At 35.1% G+C, this 20,021-nt stretch overlaps 1 protein-coding gene across 1 annotated transcript in view; it reads right to left on the bottom strand.

The window, feature by feature from the left end:
• The window catches only part of SMURF2 (SMAD specific E3 ubiquitin protein ligase 2), a 145,691-nt gene that overhangs the window by 14,911 nt on the left and 110,759 nt on the right, over positions 1-20,021 (bottom strand). Inside the window, exons 10-15 of the mRNA XM_044005578.1 lie at positions 12,250-12,408; positions 7,402-7,597; positions 5,873-5,976; positions 3,112-3,226; positions 1,511-1,689; positions 559-696 (exon numbers count right to left, since the gene is read on the bottom strand). Of these exons, the coding sequence (XP_043861513.1) occupies positions 559-696; positions 1,511-1,689; positions 3,112-3,226; positions 5,873-5,976; positions 7,402-7,597; positions 12,250-12,408 (891 nt within the window). The remainder of the gene's footprint in view (positions 1-558; positions 697-1,510; positions 1,690-3,111; positions 3,227-5,872; positions 5,977-7,401; positions 7,598-12,249; positions 12,409-20,021) is intronic.

Below are 20,021 nucleotides of genomic sequence, written 5' to 3'. Positions count from 1 at the left end.
TTTATTCAGTACCAACTCTGTGTGAGCTTTTGCTGGTGATACCCTCATAGAACTTACAGTATAGTCAGGGGTTTACAGTCCTTGAAGCAATAAGTGAAAGTTGCAATGCCTTAAATTTAGGCTGACTATAAGGAAATTAGAACTATGCAAAAGTGGAATGAGCTGCCTCAGAAGTTAATAGGTTCCCCTTCACTGCAAGTCTATGGATAACCATTTGTATTGTGTATACTAAGGAGAGGATTCTTTTTCAGGTTCAGGTTGATGAAGTCCCTTTCAATTCTGTGAGGTCTTAATTAGATTCAAACTCACATTAATCAAGGACTTATCCCAAAATTCTCTCCAACTCTCACTTAATATTTTCTAAAGTTCTGAAAAATATTTCTTGCACTTACACAAGAAATTTAATAATTCATGAACTATAGCTAGCACCACTAAAACAGCACAAGTGTTTTTATATTAAAGCTCAGATCAATGTTGTATTTCTCTGCCAAATAAGCAGTTTTCAAAAAAAACCAAAGTAACCAGACAATACTGCCTGAAGAACAAAAAAGTATTCACCTGACATATTCTTTTTTATTGTCTTCTGTAACTGAGATGCTTTTACCATTTGGTTTAAGTTCATGTTGAATAATTTCACCATAAGCGTTGTGTTCCACACAAAAGGTATGATCCAAGACACCTGTAATATCATTCTCACTAGAAAGGGGGGAAAAAAAAACACAAACAAGCATATAAAATCTGAAATGCATATACCCTAGATGTACAAACAGCCTAGACTGACAAAAACCAAAGAAGAGATATATGTTCTTGAATCAGAATTCTCTTTCATGATAAATAAATCATTTGAGTTATTTAAATTACTAATATTGCAATCTACTAATTTTGCTACTATCTCAAATAGTTCTTAGGCAGACCAATTATAAAGAAAACTAATCTTCATAAATACATATTTTTAGATTGTTCAATAAAACAACTTGATTACATAATATACACTAAAAATAACATTTAAAGGATTTTGCAAGTGGAAATATTTCAGAGGTGCTTGTCTATTAAATTAAATTAGCTTTAAAAAAAGATTACCCTACTCTGCATTTAGAAAAAAAAATCTGGACATTTTTAGGTCAGAATAGAAAGGCATTTCAAATAAACAAAGCAATGCAACAAGCTAGAATCTTCCTGAAATTAAAAAAAAAATTTTTTTAACTATTATCAGTGGCACCCACAGACACCTTGAATATGCAGAATGAGAAATGTTCATTGCACAAAATATAGGAGTGTGTTAGGGTATTTTACTAAACTTATTAACAACTTCTTTCAAAGTGAGACTAATTCATTCAGTCATCCCTATGAGTTCCTTATCAGCTATCAGTTCATTAATATACTTTGGTGAAAGCAATAACAAAACTACCTATTTTATTCTTTTAAATCCAATCTAATTCTACTCATGACCAGTATCAATTTTACGAACTTAAATTTCTGCCATAGTAAACAATTTAGGGTCAATACATACAGTATCCAGACTAAGCTGTTATGAAGATCTGGATCAACCAACTCCATGTCATCCAAATTAATTGACTTTCCAAGCAATTGTTTATAAAAAGGCAACGTGAAACCACCATCAATGTAATGACCATGAAATACAGCCATCCCCATTATCCGTCCAACAAAGTGGAAATATGATAAGTGTTCCTGAAATTTAAAAGTTTATATTTAAGGAACAAATGTCACCAAACATGATTTTAAAAAAATAACAATTTTACAAGAAAATAGTTTTCAAATTTCTGTTCTATCTTCCAACAATGCAAGTAGTCAGCTGCCAATAAAGATATAATTTATCTGAATTTTAATTTTAGATCAGAAATGGATTTGGACAAATGTACTTTAAATCCTTTGGAGAAGAGCTCTTCTGAAAGTTGCTTGGACAAATAATTCTATGTATTTTAAATTCTATAAATACATTCCAAAATGCTAGAAAACCCAGAAGTCCTCTTTCAGAAGAGTACAACAATGTTTTTAAGTTTTTGCAGCTTATGTTTATACTCAGGCAACCTTCCTCTACCTCACCACTAGGCTTTTTCTCTCCCATTCACTTCCCATCTCTTGCCTTCCACTCTATTCTTTAGAAATACTACTATCCTTTATCCTAAAACCATTTTACACCTTTGCCCCACCTTCCCCAAATTCCTGCCCATAAACAAAATCTGAAGATACCCACACACTGCTGTTGGGCAACTTTCAGAAGAGCTCTTCTCCAAAGGATCCAATTGCTCTTCCATCCTAAATATCAATCTTGAACCATTAACCTACTACCCCTTCTAGTTGTTTGTCACAACTTGAAGGACAGCTATGGAATCTATTTAAATAATCCTCTTAAAATTGAGGGTATTCCTATAACCCCCTAGGACTCAATTCCACCTCAAGTCCACAAGCATTTATTAAGTGCCTGCTATGTGGTAGGTATTGTACTGTCTGCCCTGCTGGCTATCATCCCAAATTTTCCTCCCTTTTGGGCTAAACTCCTTGAGAAGGTTGTTTAAAATTGAAGCCTCCACTTCCTTTCTTCTCAAATCTTTACTGTCTAGCTTCTGATTTCATCATTCAACTGGAACTACTCTCTCTGAAGTTACCAGTGATCTCCTAATTGCCAAATCCAATGGCTTTTCCTCAATTTTTATCCTTCTTGACTTCTCTACTGTCTGTCAATCACCCCTTCTCCTTGATACTGTAAACATATAACAATACCCACTAGAATGATATTGTAGCCAAATTTTATTATAAAATGTAAATAACATGACAAGTGAAAGAAGAAAATTAAATTACAGAAGGTAGAAATGTGACATCAGGGAACATGCAGGAAAGAGGAAATTTCCATGGCCCAAAGAACTACAGAGATTGATGGGAGAGCTATAGCTTGAGTTTTGGAATCAAAATTCAGAAATGCTGAAAAATTCTTCCTATAACACCCTGGTCTTTTACAGAACTGGCAGCTAACTTTGCGTTATATATAATTTTGCTGGAAAATCACGTTCTGTTAAACAAGTGAAGTTTATATATGGGCCAAGGGACTTCTATATAAAAGCATTTTGGGTCATCAAATTCACATCATCATACCGGATTAACTGCAGAATCTGGATTGATTTGCAACGTATAGATGTCATCTCTTGAGTACTGGAAGAGGCCATAATATGGATTCAACATTTCATGAGACAAGAGATACAGCCATTCCCTAAAGAGCCAACACATAAATTAATTGTCTAATAAACAAACCCCTTTTAAAGAGTGAATACAAACACACTGTTAGCTGTGGAAATACAAATGGAATATAATAAAATGAAGCTGCAAATGATATAATAAGGTCAGAGTTTTATTTGTTGGGGGGTTTTGGGGGGATTTTTTTTGTTTTTGTGTGTGAAGCAATTGGGGTTAAGTGACTTGCCCAGGGTCATTGTGTCAAGTGTCTGAGGCTGGATTTAAACTCAGGTCTTCCTGACTCCAGGGCTGGTGCTTTATCCACTGCACCACCTAGCTGCCCCAGGTCAGATTGTTAAAACAGCCTACCATGTGTGATAAATTTCTTGAATTTAAAGTATTATTTCATTTTCATTACTTCTGGGAAGTTTTCCCCAAATTGGTATTTCAGAATATAATAATCATAATGACAACAATAACAATATTTATATAGCACCTACTATATGCCCAGGACTGTGCTAAGCACTTTGCAAATATTATCTCATTCGATCCACATAACAATCCTGTGAGAGAGGTGCTCTTTTTATCCTCATTTTATAGCTGGGAAAACTGAAACTAAACAACTAGATTGTGCACCTGAAAAGAGGATACATTTATTTAGTGTCACAGCCCAGAATTCTGACTGTACTGACTACTTTCAACTACTAAGTTTCCATTGCTAAACAATTCTGCAATGAAGGACAGATAAATTTAAAGGAAAGTATCAATCTCATTCGGAACATTTCATACTTTTCCTCATAACTTTCATCACTCCTACCAAGTATAGCATGGGTTTATACTACATGATTCACAGAAAGCACTTGTTTTTCCATTTTCAACACAGAACAAACGGTGTGAGTTAAATTAGTGTGTGTGTGTGTGCGTGCGCACGCGTGCGCGTGTGCATATGTGTATAACATAACATTTGGTAATCTACCTAATCACATCTTAAAAGCAAATGTTCTATCAATTTTAAGAAGTACCATCACCATATACATATACTACTTTGTATTTTTGCAAAACTTTCCCACACATCAAAATGGAATACTCCTCAAAATGGCATAATAGAAATAACCAAGAGTCAATATACCTGAATTGTGATTCTGGCTTTGTCACTCACTGACCCTAAATGAATGACTTTAAGAGGCTTAAGAAAAATTGGCTCATATTTAGTTCAAAAACACAAAACCAAAGCATGTAACAATATTATTTTCAGATTATAATTATAGACTATATGACAATATTTTGGAGAAAAGCAAATTTTACAAGTATGGTTTTCCTATTTTATTTTTGGTGGTGGTTTTGTTTTATTTTAAAAATAAATTCCAAGCACCCCAATGTTTTCTTTGGTTTTCAAAATATCCAATTGCATTTCACAGAGTAGAACCATAGATTTCTATTACAATGAACAAAGTACATAAATAAAATAACACATACAATAAAGTCTATTGCATGCAGTCTAGAAAAAGCAATACAAGTACACCCCATTTTATTTGTCCTGCCCCTGCTTGTAAAAAGATTGTTCCTTTCAAAATGAAGGATGCAACCTTAGGTGATTAAGATTCACCAAGAAGCCTCACTATTATTGGCAAACCAAGAAACTTTGGAATACTATGTGCACTCTGCTCAAATTAGCTTCACCTACAAATCAACAGCTTATAGAAACCATCGATTTGCAAGCCAAGGAGTAAGCAGAATCCAAGAATACATGCGAAACTATGATGGTTCTATCAAGAAACAATCTCCAGGCAGGAAAGGACCAACAGTAACAGCTCCAGAAACTCCATGGGCTAACAGCTACGGGATATGGGCCTATCAGAGCATAATGAAAACCACATGAAAGAGTGGTCTGGAGTTATGTCCCCCATGTCTCCTTCATCTATGAAATATGAAAAACCTATAAAAATAATTAGTGTTTAACATAACTTATTTCTGGAGCAGATTCTTAGTGAGGATAGATTCATATTTAAATTGGGGTAAGAGATGGGGATGGGAGAGAAAGAGAAAGAATATAGAGGGGCTGGTTAAAGTCAACAGAGGAAAAGACCTCAAGGTTGAGAGAAAGCATCATTTGTTTAGGCATAGGACATAGAATCTTGGTAAATAAGTAGTTTAATTTCCTAATTTTATAAATGAGAACACTGGGGCCCAAAGAGATGAATAATTTCCTCAAGCTGACATAGCTCGTTAGTGACAGAACCCAAGATTGAAATCCAAGTACCCTCATAGTACATCCAGTAGGGGTCTTTCTGTACCATACATTAAGTGTCATAACATATACTTTCTGATATAAATTAATTTTTAGAATATCAAACTATAAAATTAAAAGCTATGGTATCAAAATACCATAAAATTATATCCATAGATGTTAACATTCTGCTGTTATTAAATAACAGGCTGTCCCCAGGCAATGGATAGAATGTAAGGCCTGGAGTCAGAAAGATCTGAGTTCAAATCCAGCCTCAGACTAGTTGTGTGACCCTAGGCAAGTCATTTAATCCTGTTGCCTGTTTCCTCATCTGTAAAATGAGCTGGAGAAGGAAATGGCAAACCACTCCAATATCTTTACCAAGAAAACCCCAAATGGGATCATAAAGAGTTGGACACAACTAAAACAACTGAACACCAACAATGAATTCCTCACCTTGCAACCCCTCCATAATCAAGGCCTTCTTCTCCACGAAATTTTATCATTAATCGTTTCCACAGATCTTTTGGTCTCATTTTCATGACTTGTCTGTATGATTCCTGAAATAATTTCACTTTTATTATAACCAAGAGCTATTAAAAATTATATTCTATTGATCACCATAATAAATTATTTGAGCTAATTGTCAATCACTATTTAAAGGGGAAATATTCAAGTTTCTTAGAAAACAGAGCAATTTACCGTGGCTTCTAATTTGGAGAAATGAGGAAAATACATGGTTTTCTTTTTTCTAATCATAAAAAAAAAAAATTGAATGCAGAGAGAAATTACTTCAAGAACCTTTCCTAATCTAAGCTTTCCCTATGGCATGTGATTCAAAGGCACATACTATATTATGTATAGTGTGTAGAGACAATAGTTCATACTAAGTGCACTTGTATGTGCATTAAGTAATAATAACTGAGTTCTTTAAGAGAATGCATAGAATTATTATATAGGCAGCATTCCAAGATGTTAGAGTTGGAAGACACTTTAGGATAATCTGTTCCAACCTCCTCATTTACTGATACAGAAATATATCCAGAAAGATTAGTCTGAATGCCAAAAGAACAGAAGAGAATTCTGCTATATGTTCATATAATCCACCCAAATCCAGTTTTGAGGTGATAATCAGCACCAACTTCCTCCATCCCCAAACAAACGAAACAGTCTTGAAATTCTAAAGGGAGCTATTACTTCAAGGTAGGTCTTTTACCACTTAAGATTTCTCCCTCAAAAAACTTTTCTGAACAAGGACAAGGTACCTTCTCAAAAATAAACCAGACCATTCTACCAGTCCCCAAATTTGATAGCAATGGCAATTTGAAGTGACATTGGTCATCATATACAGATATATATATATATATATCTACACACACACACACACACACACATACACATACATATAAAAAAAGAGAGACAGGAGGGGAAGAGAGGGGGAAGAGAAAGAAAGTGAGCACCATAAATATAGTTATATTGAGAGAGAAAGAGAGAGAGAGAGAGAAAACATTGTAAATATAGGTATATCTGGTAGTTAATGAAAACCATCAATGTCATAAAACTGGAAGGAGACTTTATATTCCCTCTATCTGATGTTGTCTTTAATGTAATCATATAAAGATTATTAAACAAACAATTTAAAATGTTAACAGAATTTTCCTTTTAAAATTTCTTGCTCCTTAGAAGTACATAATATTCAGGTATAACAGGTCTTTCTATCTTTTAAGCACTTAGCTCTAAACAAATATACAGATAACTTAAGTTGAACTCAGATTACTCACATGTGGACAAGAAACTAATAAATATTTGAAAACATTCAAAATACTGGTGAAATTGGTTCCATTATACTTTTCCCTACTTTAAAATAAACAGTAATCTATCCTTATAAAACAGAAGGAATTCTAATGGCCAATGGAATGGGAGCAGGGGGGAAATTCTCCTTTAGTTTTTCTACATTTTAAAAGCTCACTCTTCATTCAGTTTACCTCAAAAATTTCCTCTCTGGAGACTTCAATGCGACAGTGGCCAGCTTGAGGTTGCTGCTGAGAAAGTTCCTGCCGCAAAATTTTTAGCTTCTGTACCAGATCTCGCTTATACCTTGGAACTGTCAGACCTTCTGCCTCATCAGGGTACAAGGGTACCACCTGCTGCTGCTGCTGGCCTTTCAACTGGTTCTGACGGCTAGAATAAACATGAACATTCTCAGTAACTCAGTCACAGAAGCACTGCACAAAGTTTACACTGAAGAGTACAAAAAGAGTTATTTTTATCATGAAATATTTTATAATTAAGCATGATTTCAGTTGCAGTACTTTAGGTCATTGCTCACTCATATATAAAGATTTTAATCAAATAACTTACCAAGATTTTAAAAATTTACAATTAGCCTGACAAAAAAGATCCTAATTTGTTAAGAATCTATACTTTCACCAGTTTTAAATATGATTGGCAAATGATGAAAATTTCCTTATTGAATGCCTATCCAAAAATGCTACCAATATCTCAATAGAAAACTCAATACCATCTAAAAATTAGGCTTTACACAATATATCTGGATAAAACATAACTTCTCTCTTAAAAATTGAGTACTTTGGGGGCAGCTAGGTGGCACAGTGGATAAAGAACCAGCCCTGGATTCAGGAGGATCTGAGTTCAAATCTGATCTCACTTGACACTTACTAGCTGTGTGACCCTGGGCAAGTCACTTAACCCCCATTGCCCCGCAAAAAAAAAAAAATACACAGAAGGGAACAAGGGAACCAAGATAATCAGTGTTGATGCTTGTAGTAATATTAAGTTTTGGAGAATGTTTCAAATTTTTTTATTCATATTATATGTTTTATGTGTAATAACTAAGATTCTGAATTCCCTTAGACATGTTTTTGAGAACTCTCATTGCTTGATTTGATTATTGACAAAGCTATTTTAAAGTTGTGTTAAGCTCAATTTTGTAGGAAATTTTCCTGGCTAATTACCATTATCCACACATCAACCCCTAAAAAGACTTCTATTCCACAACTACACCCAGAGGACATCCCAAAATCATCTGAGAAAAGACCTCCAGGGGCAGTGGATAAAGCATCGGCCCTCGATTCAGGAGTACCTGAGTTCAAATCCAGCCTCAGACACTTGACACTTACTAGCTGTGTGATCCTAGCCAATACACTTAACCCCAACTGCCTCACACAAAACAAATAAATAAAATTAAAAAAAAAAAAAGACTTCCAAAGACTTAAATGGACATTTCCCTGTTTTCTTTTTCCACACTGTATACACTGTTTATAATGTCCACTTACTAAAGGGGAATGCCCCCTTTAGGTTTTTTTTTCTGTTTGTGATGTCCACCTGCTAATAGGGGAGTGCCCCCTTTAACTTTTGTCAATGCATCATTCAATTTCTTTTTCTCTCTTTTCATTCCCTTTACTTAGTTAGTCATAAGCATCTGTAATGTTATTGCTTCATGTGAGGAAACCATGTTTCTTCACTTGAAGCACAGGGGGGACTGTGAAAATTAGAGTGACGCCCCCTGCTGGAGAGATACTGTAGGAAAGCTCCACCATAAGGAGAAGGAGTCTGAGAACAAGCCATATGCCTTGGAAGGTCAGTTCCTTGGAGTCAGGAAGTGACATTTGCTCGTAGGTACTGTTGATCAAAGCTACCAGCCAATTAGTTTGGAGCTGTGTGTGGGTAGACAAGATGTTTCCAGTTTTTCACAGGAGGCTTGTGGGATGAAGAAGGGTCTTTCTCTTTCGCCAGGACCCCGTATGGAGGGGGCAGAAATGCTGGCTCCCTTGAGATAGATAGATGTAGGCACCTTGGCCTCTTTCTCTCTCCTCACCAAATTCTTATGCTCCTTAATAAATGCTTAAAAATCTAAACTCTTGCTAAAGCTTCTAATTTATTGGCAACCACTCATTAGATTTTTGGACGGGGGCAGCTAGGTGGTGCAGTGGATAGAGCACCAGCCCTGGAGTCAGGAGTACCTGAGTTCAAATCTGGCCTCAGACACTTAACACTTACTAGCTGTGTGACCCTGGGCAAGTCACTTAACCCCAACTGCCTCACTAAAAAAACCCAAAAAAACAAAACAAACAAAAGATTTTTAGACAGCCTAGCTAGAATCTTAGCCACCTTACAGACAGCATCCATTCATACTACTGTGTTAAATTTAATATAATTCTAATAAAGCTATGACCTTTTTCCTTGCCAATGACAGCTCCTTTAGAAGTATTCTTGTTCACACCCCTCCCATGCTCTCCAGAAGACTGCCCACACAATCACCCCTCCTTCTCCTCTTCATTCTCCCATCTACAAGCTCTTTTCCTGCTGCCTGCAAACAGACCCAAGTTTCTCCAATACTTTAAAAATAAAACAAAACAAAAAACCTTCAGTTGATTCTACTATCCCTTAGATTTTTAATCATTTTTATGTCATGAACCCATTTGGCAACCTGGTGAATTCCTCTCAGAATAATATTCTTAAATGCATAAAATTATAAAGAAAATCAATAACACTGAAATAGTCATCAAAATAATAATTTTTAAAAGTTCTCAGACCCCAGGTTAAGAACCCCTGCCCTAAAATAATAAATGTTAGAGAAGCTGTGGAAAAATTGTAACACTAATGCATTGTTGGAGAGCAATTTGGAACTATGCCCAAAGGGATATAAAACTGTGCATACCCTTTGACCCAGAAATACCACTAGTAGGTCTATATCCCAAAGAGATCATTAAAAAAAAGGAAAGGGACCCACATGTACAAAAATATTTATAGCTGCTCTTTTTCTGGTGGCAAAGAACTGGAAATTGAGGGGATGCCCATCAATTCGGGAATGGCTGAACAAGTTGTAGTATATGAATGTAATAGAATACCACTGTGCTTTAAGAAATGTTAAGCAGGCAGATTTCTGAAAAATCTGGAAAGACTTACATGAATTGATGCGGAGTGAAATGAGTAGAACCAGGAGAACATTGTACACAGTATTTTTTTTTTTAGTGAGGCAATTGGGGTTAAGTGACTTGCCCAGGGTCACACAGCTAGTAAGTGTTAAGTGTCTGAGGCCGGCTTTGAAATCAGGTACTCCTGACTCCAGGGCCGGTGCTCTATCCACTGCGACATCTAGCTGCCCCCTTTTTTCTGTTCTTTTTTTTTTTTGTACACAGTATTAACAATATTGTATGAGTGACAGACTTAACTTTTCTCAGCAATCCAATGATCCAAGATAATTCCAAAGAACTCATGATGGAAAAAGTTTTCCACATCCAGAAAAAAGAACCATGGATTCTGAATGCAGATTGAACCATACTGTTTCTACTTTTTTTGAGGTTTTTCCCTTTTATTTTGATTCTTCTTTTACAACATGACTAATGCAGAAATATGTTTAATATGAGTGTACATATATAACCTATATCAGATTGCTTGCTATCTTGGGGAGGGAAGAGGGAGAAAAATTTGGAACTAGAAATCTTATAAAAACAAATGTTGAAAACTATCTCTACATATAACTTGAAAATGAAATATTTTTATGATTTAAAAAAAAAGAACCCCTGCCCTAAATTTTTATCTTCTCCTACCTTTCACAGCCAAACTCCTAGATAAAACCTTCTCTATTTTCTATCCTCTTCCTCACTCTAAGCCCTGTGCAATCTAGTTTCCAACCTTATCATTCAACTGAAATCACCCTCTCCAAAGTTACCAATGAGCTCTTAAATATTACATCCAAGGCCTTTTTTAATCCCTATCCTTCCTGACTTCTCAACAGCATTTGTTAATCATATTACCTTCCTGAATATTCTCTTCTCTGGGTTTTTGTGATAATACTCTCTCTTGCTTCCCTTCCAACCTGCCTGACCACTCTCATCTTTGCTGACTCATTATCCATATCATCCTCTACACCAAGGCTCTATCCTAGTTCCTTTTCTCTTTTCTTCCTATACTCTTTTAGTGACCTCATCAGTTAACATGAATTTAATGATCATCTCTATGCAGATGACTCCTGGATCTATATATCCAGTGCTAGCCTCAGTCTTCCAACTACCTTCAGGAAATTATAAATGGGATGACCCATAAGCAACTCAAACTAATCTACTCCTCTTCTAGACCTCTCCATTTCTATAGAATGCAATATCACCTCAAAATCATCCTCAACCACCCCACATGTAAGGTCAAGTCAGTAAGTATTTATTAAGTGCTGGGGATACAAATTCACACAGAAAGAAAGATAGTACCACCCCTCAAGAAGCTTATGTTGAAGAAGACAACACATAAATGGAAGTTAATGGATACAGGAAGTACCTTATACCTCCTTTCTTCATGGTGATTAGTGGGAGTTTAAACTTTCCTGTATCTTTCTCAAGTAGAGCTTCCAACTAAAAAAACTAAAAAAAGTAGAAGCCTGTCCTAGTTGACCAATTTAATCTCTTTAAACCTCAGAGATTCTATGTTTCTATGAATAGCTTAAATAAATAAATGAGGGTGAGAAATAGTAAGCAAAAGGAGACAACAAAGACTTAGAGGATCAACAAATTACATTAACAGAAACACAAATAAACTAGCCCATATTTACTTGGGTTACCTACTCATCTCTCACTAAGAGATGACAGACAGGGTAGCACCCTTCTATAACATTAAAGGGAACAATTCATTGTAGATGGGTGGAAAAAATTATATTTAAATATTGAGTTTAAAATTATCACATATTTATACAACTACACTTTATTAAACTTTCAAAGATAAAAGAAGTAAGTTAAGCTACACAATCACAAAATCACCCACTCAATTCTTCTCAGATGTGGAATTTAAACCACACTAACTGCTTCGCTTCTGAAACTTACTTTAAAACTAAATGCAAGTTAGCTGATAGCCGAGGATCTGTAAACTGTGTTGTTCTGTTGTTATGGTCAACAAAATAAACTCTGCCTGTTGCTGTATTTCTGATTTCCCATCCAGGAGGCAGTGGACCAAGCTCTTCACAATTGATGTTGCTAAGATCTCTGCAAAAACAAATATAAATGAAAAATACCTCAATGTTGTGCCTGCTGAGCCAAGTATAAACAAAGCAAAACAATTACATGAAATCTGAAAGAATATATTGTTTCAAAAACTCCATATATTTAACTGGAATTTTTAATTGCCTGGGGTCAAACATAAAACAAGGAATACTCTATAAATGTCTCAAGAAAAGCTCTTCCCATATAATCCTCATTTTTAATAATTTCATGAGGCTCTAATGCTTTTTAAATGTTACTTATGACTTGTCTTTATATCACAGAAAATGTTTAAACTCCCTTATGACAATGAAAACAATTACACATAGTATCTAATACAAAATATCATCATCAAAGTATACAATATTCTGTCTTAGTATATCTCCATCTCTACAAGATTAGCATAATATTGTTAAATTAACAAATTAAATAAATAAATTTATGTTAAATTAACATAAAACTACTGCAACATGTGCTAACACAAGTTGCAATTCTATACTACTTTAAACAGAAAAAAACTACTTTATAAATATTAATACTAAAGAATTGGAAAATACTTTTGTTTATATTTTCACTACCTTGTAAAGTGCATAGAAGTAATTATAGCTATTTCAGTTAATTTAAAATTTTTTAAACTGATTAGAAAACACAAACTCTCCAAAAGCCCTTAAACCCCAAAATTAGAAATAAATAAAAATGCAGATATACTTGTGAAAATTAACTAACAAAAATTCATGAGGCATATGACAACCTTTTACTATGGTATATTTTGATAGAGCATGAATGTCAATTGAATATTAATATACATGCAACTGGACAACTTATTGGAGGAGCAATGTCAGAATTAGAATACATAAAGAATTTTATTTCAGTACATTTGTCATTCACATTTTAAAATTAACAAAAGATATAACCAGAAAAAGGAAAAAAAGTTCAATCAAGCTAATTTTAATATACTACTAAAATTATTCAGTAAATATTTGTAGGTATTGTGCAGATCAAACCAGATAATATATGTAAAGAGTTTTTTGCACATTAAAATTCCATATAAATATAAAATATTAATTTATTTTAAAAGTAAACAAAAAAGACAATCTAAGAGCTAGAGGAGTTGTAATCTAAATCAGGGGAAATAATATTCAATACAATGAAATTATCAATATTTAACTGAACATGGTTTTTAAGTTATCTGTTTTCAAATTTAGAAGCACCTTGCCCATTCATTCATATAATTAAATGAATCCATGATTGCATCCATGTGGGATATTCTGTCCAATGGTAAACACTTCTCATCCTGTGCACTAGAGTTGTCCTTCCAAAAATCCTCTAAATGTTCTGACAATAAGTGGGTATCAATGTTGTACCCAGCCTATTTTTCACTAGAGGAAGAAATATAAGTTTTTCACAGGATAATTAACAAATCACTAGGACAGAAAGAGTTCAGGAAAACTGATCACAAGCTTGGCACAGAGGCATGATATAATGATAGAAGACATCTACTGTCATGTTCTTGTTCTCTCTCTCTCTTCCCCCGCCCTTCTCTCTCCCCCCTCTCTCTCCCCAAAAGCAAACCAACTATAATTTCTCAACTTGCCTTTAAGATAACTTCATTAAGGGGAATTTCTCTTTGGGACCTCATTCTTCACAAAGAGTAAATGGGATGCTAGAGATGGAAGTGATAGGAACTCCAAAGGAAAGTGATCACTTTCTCCTAAAGTTTGTGATAGAGGAGACAAAAACTAGGTATATAGTCTTATGTTCACCCAAGACTTTTTGAAATCATACTTCAAAAATTTCAGAGAAAAGTAATTAAAGTTCAGAGTAAGATATGTAATAGTATGTGGATTAAGATTCTACAGTCCAAGGGGCAGCTAGGTAGCACAGTGGATAAAGCACTGAAATTGTTGCATAATTATATATTATATTCTGAGTCAAGATGTATTCACATTTTTTGCAATCATTTATTATCCTCAATTTAAAAATCCATATGAGACTTGGATTATGGGAACTTATCATTTAAGACATTAATTGCCTTTATTCTGAGTTATCAGATGCCAATTGGCCAAGATGCCATCCAATCACAAGAGGAATACATGCAAGAGCAGACACTGAACTGTCACATGAGGGGAGACATGCATGAAGTCAAGGTATGGCCTAGGGAACGGCTTTTGACTAATGTTGAGGTTGGATTCTCTTGGTTTAATATTTTATTTTATTTTTTCCCCACAATATTGTACAGATGGCTGGAAGTATTCATCCCACCCATCTCACTTCTACACCTGGCTTCTATGCTCCCTCCTATATGCCTGATGCCATGGACATCTCAATCCCATGCATCTGATTAAGTCTGACTCAGTTTCCTCCAATATGTTCGGTGGCATGGACATATATTCCATCCACCTATTTTAAGCCTGGCATACTGCATGGACAGTACATATTGCTCAAGTGTGGGAATGCTCATATCCCATAATTTCTCTGTTCTTTTATGGTAACCCCCATAATTATCTCAGGTGTCATGATAAATAACAGTGTTGAATTTGGCCTTGACACCTGTTACCAATTATATTAGATTTTCTAATTTCTCATAATGGCATGAGGATAATTAGGCAGATGATGCAAAAAGTGATGAAACAAAGATAAAAATTATTTTTAAAAATTAATATCGCAGCAATTGTCTTCTCAATTACTCTCCATAAGGGGGTACTATAATAATAATATAATTTTAAAGAATGGTTCAATTTTTGTTTTATTGTATGTTTCACGTGTTAACAACTAAGATTCTGTATTCCCTTAGACATGTTTTTGAGAACTTTCATTGTTTGATTTTATTATTGACAAAGCTATTTTAAAGTTGTGTTAAGCTCAATTTTGTAGGAAGTTTTCCTGGCTGATTACCAGCATCCACACCTCAACCCCTGAAAAGACTTCCACTCCACGACTACACCTAGAGGACATCTAAGAAAAGACTTTCAGAGACTTTAAATGAACAGTTTTGATTTGTTGTTTTTGTTGTTTTTTTCTCTTTCTGTTATAATATACACCATCTGTAACATGTATTCTCTGCAGAGGCCCTCCCTTTGCAAGACTAATGTCAAAGTGTCGGTTCATGAGGACACAAAAAAAAAAATCACCCCTCTGGACAAAACTTTCCTCTCTTCCTTTTCTATATTGTTGTTCACATATTATTAGTTAGCAATAGTTATTATATTGTTTTTACTGTTCCGTCAAGGAAATATTTTGTTTCTTGAGGAACAACAGGGGGGACTGTAACGATTGGAATGACGCCACCTGCTGGAGGCTTATTGTAGAAGAGTTCTGCCCATGAAGCGAAGGTCTTTGAGGGCAAGACCAGGAGTCTTTTCTTTGGCGTCAGGAAGTGACGCGGGCTAGTGGGAGGAGGAAGGAAGAGACTGGTGCTCAGTCTCGCGCTCTTTCCTTTGGACTCTGGTGGAGAGCGGAGCTAGAAATGTGCTCTCCCTTTAATAGATAGGAATCTATGCCTTTCTCTCTCTTTACCAAATTCTTATTCTCCTTAATAAATGCCTAAAAGCCTAACTCTTGCTAAAGCGTATAATTTATTGGCGACCACTCATTAGATATTTTAGACAGACTAGCTAGAATTTTAGCCCTTAACAGCACCAACCCTGGATTCAGGAGGACCTGAGTTCAGAATCAGCCTCTGACACGTTGACACTAGCTGTGTGACCCTGGGCAAGTCATTTGACCCTCACTTCCCCCCACCCCCCAAAAAGATTCTACAGCCTAGAAGAGATAGAAAACTTAAGAAGGTAATTTGGAAAACACAAAGAGAAACAACTTTGAGAAAGAAAAAAAATGGGAGTTTGGGGAAAAGACCAAGGTAATGTTTCAGATTTTTTTAAAAAAGATATGTGCAAAAGCTAGAAGCAAAGGGTGGTAATAGAAGCTGAATGCAAGAACATGACAATATCTTATAAAATGCTATGAGTGTGGGAGCAGCTAGATGGCGCAGTGGATAGAGCACTGGCCCTGGAGTCAGGAGGACCTGAGTTCAAATCCAGCCTCAGACACTTAACACTTACTGGCTGTGTGACCCTGGGCAAGTCACTTAACCCCAATTGCCTCACCAAAAAAAAAAAATGCTTTGAGTGAAAAAGCTCAAAATAAACTGTGGCTGGTGAAGGAAACCTCAAGGGAAAAGGTAAATTAGTTTTAGACCCAAAAAAGAATGCCTGGAAGAGCTCAAAAAGGAATTAAAAAATCAAATAAGAAAATTCAGGGGGAAACTAGGAAGAAAAATGATGGTGATGCAAAAAAAATCACAAAAAAGGAGTCAAAAGCTTGGTAAAGGAGGCACAAAAAAATAACACTTTATCAGGAGGACCCAAGTTCAAATATGGCCTCAAACACTTAACATTTACTAGCTGTGTGACCCTGGGTAAGTCACTTAATTCCAACTGCCTCACTAAAAAAACAAACAAACAAAAAACCCAACACTTTAAAAAACAGAATAGGCCGATTGGTAAAAGAGGCACAAAAGTCCAATGAAGAGAAGAATGCCATAAAAAGCAGAACTGGCCAAATGAAAAAAGATATACAAAAATTGACTGATGAAAACAACTCCTTAAAAAGTAGAACTGGAAAAATGGAAAAGAAGGTACAAAAGCTTAGTGAAGAAAATAATTCCTTAAAAATTAAAAGTGGGTAAGTGGAAGCTAATGACTCCATGAAATATCAAGAAACAATAAAACAATTTAAAAAGTGAAAAAAAAAAGAAGAAAATATGAACTGTTTCTTTGAAAAAACAATTGACTTGAAAAAAAAAACACAACAGTTCAAGGAGAGATAATTTAAGAATTACTGGACTACCTGAAAGCCATGATTTTAAAAAGAGCCTATACTTTCAAGAAATTTCAAAGAAAACTGCCCTAAAATTCTAGATTCAGAGGGTAGAATAGAGATTGAAAGAATCCACTGATTACTCCCAGAAAGAGATTCCCAAATGAAAACTACTAGAAATATTATAGCCAAATTTTCAGAGCTCCCAAGACAAAAAGAAAATATTACAAGCAGCCAGAGAGAAACAATTTAAATATTGTGGAGCCACAGTCAGGATAACACAAGATTTACCAGATTCTACATTAAAGCATCAGAGGGCATGGAATATGACATTCTAGAGGGCAAAGAAGCTATAATTACAACCAAGAATCACCTACTCAGCAAAAGTGAGTATAATCCTTCAGAGGGAAAAATGGAGATTCAATGAAATAGAGGACTTTCAAGAATTCCTAATGAAAAGACCAGAGTTGAATACAAAATTTGACTTTCAAATACAAGATTCAAGAGAAGCACAAAAAGGTAAACAAGAAAGAAACTTAATGAGGTTAAACTATTTACATTCCTGCATGAGAAGATGATACTTGTAACTCCTAAAAACTTTTCTCATTACTAGGGCAGTTAGGAAAATACAGACACAAGACACAAGTGTGAGTTGAATATGATGGACTAATTATCTTAAAAAAAAAAAGGGGGGGGGATGAGAAAGAGAAATGCACTGGGAAAAGGGAAAAGGGAGAGGTAGAACAGGGTTAATAATCTCACATAAAAGAGGCACAAAAGAGGTTTTACAGTGGAGGGGAAGATGGGGGAAGGGAGTGCACACAAACCTTATTCTCATCAAAACTGGCTCAAAGATGAAGTTACACATACACTCAGTTGGGTATAGAAATCTATCTTACCCTATAGCCAAGTAGGAGGGGAAAGAGATAAGAGAAGGGGCTTAGGGAAGGGTAAAGACGATAGAAGGGAAGGCAGCAGTCAGAAGCAAAATACTTTTGAGGATGGACAGAGTGAAAGGAGGGAGAGAGAGAGTAGGAAAAACGGGGAGAAATAAGATGAAGGACAATAGTAATCATAACTGAGAAAAAATTTTACAGCAAGTTTCTCAGATAAAGGCCTCATTTCTCAAATGTATAGAGAACTGAGTCAAATTTATAAAAATACAGGTCATTCCCCAATTGATAAATGGTCAAAGGATATGAATAAGCAGTTTTGAGACAAAGAAATCAAAAGTTTTCTAGCCATATGAAAAAATTCTAAACCACTATGGATTTGAGAAATACAAACTAAAGCTCTCAGGTACATCCCACACCTATCAAATTGGCTAATATGGCAGAAAAGGAAAATAATAAATGTTTGAGGGGATGAGGGAAAACAGACACTGATTCAACCATTCTGAAGAACAATTTGGAACCATAACCAAAGGGCTATCAAACTGTGCATACCCTTTGATCCAACAATACCATTACTAGGTCTGTACCCCAAAGAGAAGAAAAACAAAAAAGACAAGGACTTATATATACAAAAATTTTATAGCAGCTGTTTTAGTGGTGTCAAAGATATGAAATTATGGTGAAGCCCATGAAATTGGGGAATGGCTGAGTGAGTTTTGGTATATGATTGTTATGAAATGCTATTATGCTTGCTATAAGAAATGACAAACAAGATGCTCTCAAAAGATCCTAAGAGAATAATGTACATAGTGACAGCAATAGTATAGTTTGATGTATGATGATCAAAGATGAATGACTTACCTATTCTTAGCAATACAATGATGCAAGATAATCCCAAAAGATTCATGATGGAAAATGCTACCTATCTCCAAAGAAAAAACTGATGCAGTCTGAACGTAGATCAAAGTAGACTTTTTAAAAATTCTTTATTTTTCTTGGGGTTTATTTTTTTGTCTGTGTTTTCTTTTACAACATGACTAATATGGAAATACGTTTTGTATGACTGCACATTTATAGCCTGTATCAAACTGCTTATCTTCTCAATGGGATGAAGGGGAATGAGAGAGAATTTGGAATTCAAATTTTTTTAAATTACATGTTTTTACAGGAAATTAGAGGAAAAATTAAATATTAAATAAAATTTTTTAAAAGACTCATGTCAAAATCATTTTTACAAGATTATTAAACTTGTATATCAGGATAATGCTGCAAATATAATTTAGATTTTTAGGAAAGTATCTGATAAAGTATGACATACTGTTTTTGTGAAAATGTGTGTGTGTGTGTGTGGGGTGTTACAATTTCCCAATCTGCAAGAAAAACCACTAAGGCAGAGCTCTGAGCCAAGGGCATTTTATTAAAGGGTCCATGGTCCCCTCTAGTGAAGTGGACTTCAGATTTCCTGATGATCTGAGATGACCCTCGGTCCCCAGTGTTATTTTTATAGGGTTTGATACCCAAATATGCAAAAAAAAAAAAAAAAGCATGGTAAAATACAGTATCTCATTGGTTGATAGACCTTGCTTTTGAGGGCCAAAAACGACATATCAGCGGGGGGGTGGGGGAGGGACTGTCACAGGTTGGATGAAGCATGAGGCATCTCCATGACTAAGTGCTCATAAGATGGTCACCTGCTCATGTTGGTCAAGAAAAAATGGGTTCAGAGGTACAAAAATAAGTTGGGAAACTTTCCTAGGCATCAAAGAATCCCATGCATGTTGGGTTTAGACATGGAATTTGAGCAAAATAGGATGGATATCTCATTCTTGTAGTTGGGCAAGTGAGTTTCATAACTGGTAAATAAGTAGTGAACATTACATTAAAGTCTAAGTCCCATTATAAGAAACT

Source organism: Dromiciops gliroides, chromosome 4 (assembly GCF_019393635.1).
Source record: "Dromiciops gliroides isolate mDroGli1 chromosome 4, mDroGli1.pri, whole genome shotgun sequence".
NCBI lineage: Eukaryota > Metazoa > Chordata > Mammalia > Microbiotheria > Microbiotheriidae > Dromiciops > Dromiciops gliroides.
Note: the sequence above shows the minus strand (reverse complement) of the source record. Positions and strands in the feature narration are given on the sequence as shown.